The 2,587-nt window shown below is 40.1% G+C and overlaps 1 protein-coding gene across 1 annotated transcript; it reads right to left on the bottom strand.

Moving 5' to 3' along the window:
• Positions 1–270: 270 nt before the first annotated feature.
• On the bottom strand, positions 271–1,945 carry LOC147637048 (uncharacterized). Its single transcript, XM_086799886.1, has 5 exons — positions 1,618–1,945; positions 1,348–1,415; positions 1,090–1,134; positions 897–952; positions 271–655 (listed from the first exon to the last, which is right to left on the bottom strand). The coding sequence occupies exons 1-5, from the start codon at positions 1,866–1,868 to the stop codon at positions 455–457; spliced, it is 621 nt and encodes a 206-aa protein (XP_086656012.1). The 5' UTR covers positions 1,869–1,945; the 3' UTR covers positions 271–454.
• Between the last annotated feature and the right edge of the window lie 642 nt (positions 1,946–2,587).

The raw sequence follows: 2,587 nt of genomic DNA, 5'->3' as shown, positions 1-2,587 counted from the left end.
TCCAAGGTTTCAAGGCTTGATTAACATGGTTTTTAAAAATCTTTTTAGAGTTAGAATTGATAGTTTGATGAATAAGTTATTTCTTGTTTAAAGAATTCTAATTTACATGCTAGGAAAAACGCCTAGATGTTTATTTTAGAGTTTATCAAGTAAATGAAGGCAAAATTTAACTTAATATACTAAAAACATATTAGACTTAAAGCATAAAAGAATTATATTTATTTCACATGGTTGTACACCAAATAAGTGTACTCATTTGAGTATGTGCACTTATCTTTTCCCTTCTTTTCTTTCAATTTTTGTTTTTTTTGGGGGTGGGGGATCATACATGATCAGCTTTGCTCAGCTACAAGCTGATCTAGCTAACGTTGATAGATATAAAATTTGCTTAAAGCTTGATGCCATAAGAACTAGCTATCTTTGATAGATAGAAATGTGGCATAAACATTTATGATTAGAACATCTTGTAATAGTTATCCAAACATATGCCTTCATTGTATGTGACATCAGTCTTCATTCTTGGGAAGTAATCCTTTTTGTGCTGAAGCTTGAGGTTGTCTTCCCATCCATACTCTTGATTAGCAGTTAATGGAATGTCTTGATCGTCAGCCGGTCCCAATTCATTCAGAATGTGCCGCTCCTTGTCTTCTTGAAGCTGTTTTCAAAATGGATTTGTGAAGGATAATTATATAAGGACGATCACCTTGCTTGTACTTATAAAAAATGAAATGATTTGTTGCTTGATTAATGTCCTAACCATGCACTAAGATTGCAAAATGGATTTGTGAAGAATAATTATATAAGGACGATCACCTTGCATGTACTTATAACAAGGAAATGATTTGTTGCTTGATTAATGTCCTAACTCTGCACTAAGATTGAAAGTTAATACTAGCCTGGCTGTAGGACGATCGCTTTTCTAATTGCCCCTTGGAGTCCTTTTTCGATTGCCCTGCCACAAGAGTACTCTTTAATTTACTACAAATGATCACGTTTAGGGCTTAAACTTCATACAAAAGACACGAATGCATGACTTAATTAGAGTTGCGTTTGTATTTATGTTTTGGTTAACAGTTAATCATGAAGTACCAGCCATGGTTGATGCGTGTTTTGTTTCGTCGCACTGCTGACAACCTGCTCAGACAATACAAAAGTTGAAGCGTTTAAATAAATGTACATTAAATACATAGCCCTATGCTAGATGATGAGATTTTAAGCAAAGTATGCTCCCAAGTATGGCATCAAAGTTGGTATGATATATTTTTTCCCTAAGGATAAACAATTAAGCGTGATTAAGGGGAAGGCAATTAAGCGTGATTAAAGGGAAGGAGATTTGTGAAGACGTACTTAGCAGGAGACGGATTCCTTGATTGAATTCTCTGATTGTGATGTTACCGGGTCCGACATCGAGAAATCTGCAGGGAAGAAAGGAGATAAGCGGAAAATTGTAGTATGACGGGACTGCCTGTCCTGCCGGTGCAACGTGATAGACTGTGGCGGCGCACGTGAACTGCACACGGCTACGGTGATTGTGTACGTGATATACTAATGTAGTACGTGATAGAATAGAGAGGGAGAGAGTGTGGGTGTGTGTGTGTCGTGTGTTGGATCCCTGACCTCAAGGCGAGGTCCATCTCGGGGAGGGTAGGCGGGCGGCGGAGGGCGTCGGAGAGGACGCACGGGAGGAGGGCCCGGCGAATCTCGGATCCTGCCGGAGTGCAGTTGTCGCGTGCGGCCGACTGAAAGGCGCGCAGGTAGTCCTCAAGCGGCACATTCCGCATGCACGACTGCGCTGCCGCCTTGTGCCGCCCCCAGCGCGTGGCGAAGAGGTGTTCATCGCCCAAGCTTGTCAGCCCGAAGAACGCCATTAGATGAAGACCCAAAAAAGCCACATGATTGCGTGAACCATCCTCAATCCCATCTCAGGTTCCAAAAGGCACGACCAAGTTTATCCAACACAACAGGGTGTGTGGATATTCAAATTCATTAATTAGTTATAGAGAAATTAATTAATAGGGGCCTAGTATTTGTAAGAAACACCAATCAATGAATTAGTTGAGATGGATTTTGGGTACTATAAGAAAGTGAAAGGTTCTTTCAACTAAAAAAAATAGCAATCAATTAATTAGTTGGGATGTATTTGGTGTACTATGAGAAAGTGAAAGGTTTTTTCAACCTTAATTGGGCATGGCTTTGAAACCGTTTCTTTTACAACCACCTCTCTCTCTCTCTCTCTCTCTCTCTCTCTCTCTCTCGCTCGCTCTCTCTCTCTCTCGGTATACAAGTTGTCTTTGCCACCTCTATCTCTCTCTCGGTGTACAAGGCACTTTCAAGCAAAATTAATTTCTTCGTTGGAGGGTCCCCACCCTATCATTAGGTAGTTCACCAAGCAAGGCCTCCCACCTGTTAGTTTTTTGCATGCATGGGGTGACCGAAACACTTCGTTGGGTGTGTATTAATTAATATGGTTCATGAATACATTTTTGAATGTTTATACCTCAAGAGAGAGTCTGTGTATTCTGTTTGGAGAGATGAGATAGGAATATTTTTCCTCCATGTCTTTTTTGCTCAATATTTTGAAAAAATA

The sequence above is a fragment of the Cibotium barometz genome, chromosome 7 (assembly GCF_041138505.1).
Source record: "Cibotium barometz isolate CiBa-2024 chromosome 7, ASM4113850v1, whole genome shotgun sequence".
Taxonomy (NCBI): domain Eukaryota; kingdom Viridiplantae; phylum Streptophyta; class Polypodiopsida; order Cyatheales; family Cibotiaceae; genus Cibotium; species Cibotium barometz.
The sequence above is the reverse complement of the archived record's forward strand: the minus strand, read 5'-3'. Positions and strand labels throughout refer to the sequence as shown.

What these genes read in the sequence shown, in the direction of transcription:
- LOC147637048 (XM_086799886.1), bottom strand. Translation starts at nt 1,868, where the DNA reads ATGGCGTTCTTCGGGCTGACAAGCTTGGGCGATGAACACCTCTTCGCC. An exon ending in GAGATGGACCTCGCCTTGAG is followed by an intron (nt 1,416 to 1,617) that starts GTCAGGGATCCA and finishes TCTTCCCTGCAG; the next exon opens with ATTTCTCGATGTCGGACCCG. An exon ending in ACACGCATCAACCATGGCTG is followed by an intron (nt 953 to 1,089) that starts GTACTTCATGAT and finishes CTCTTGTGGCAG; the next exon opens with GGCAATCGAAAAAGGACTCC.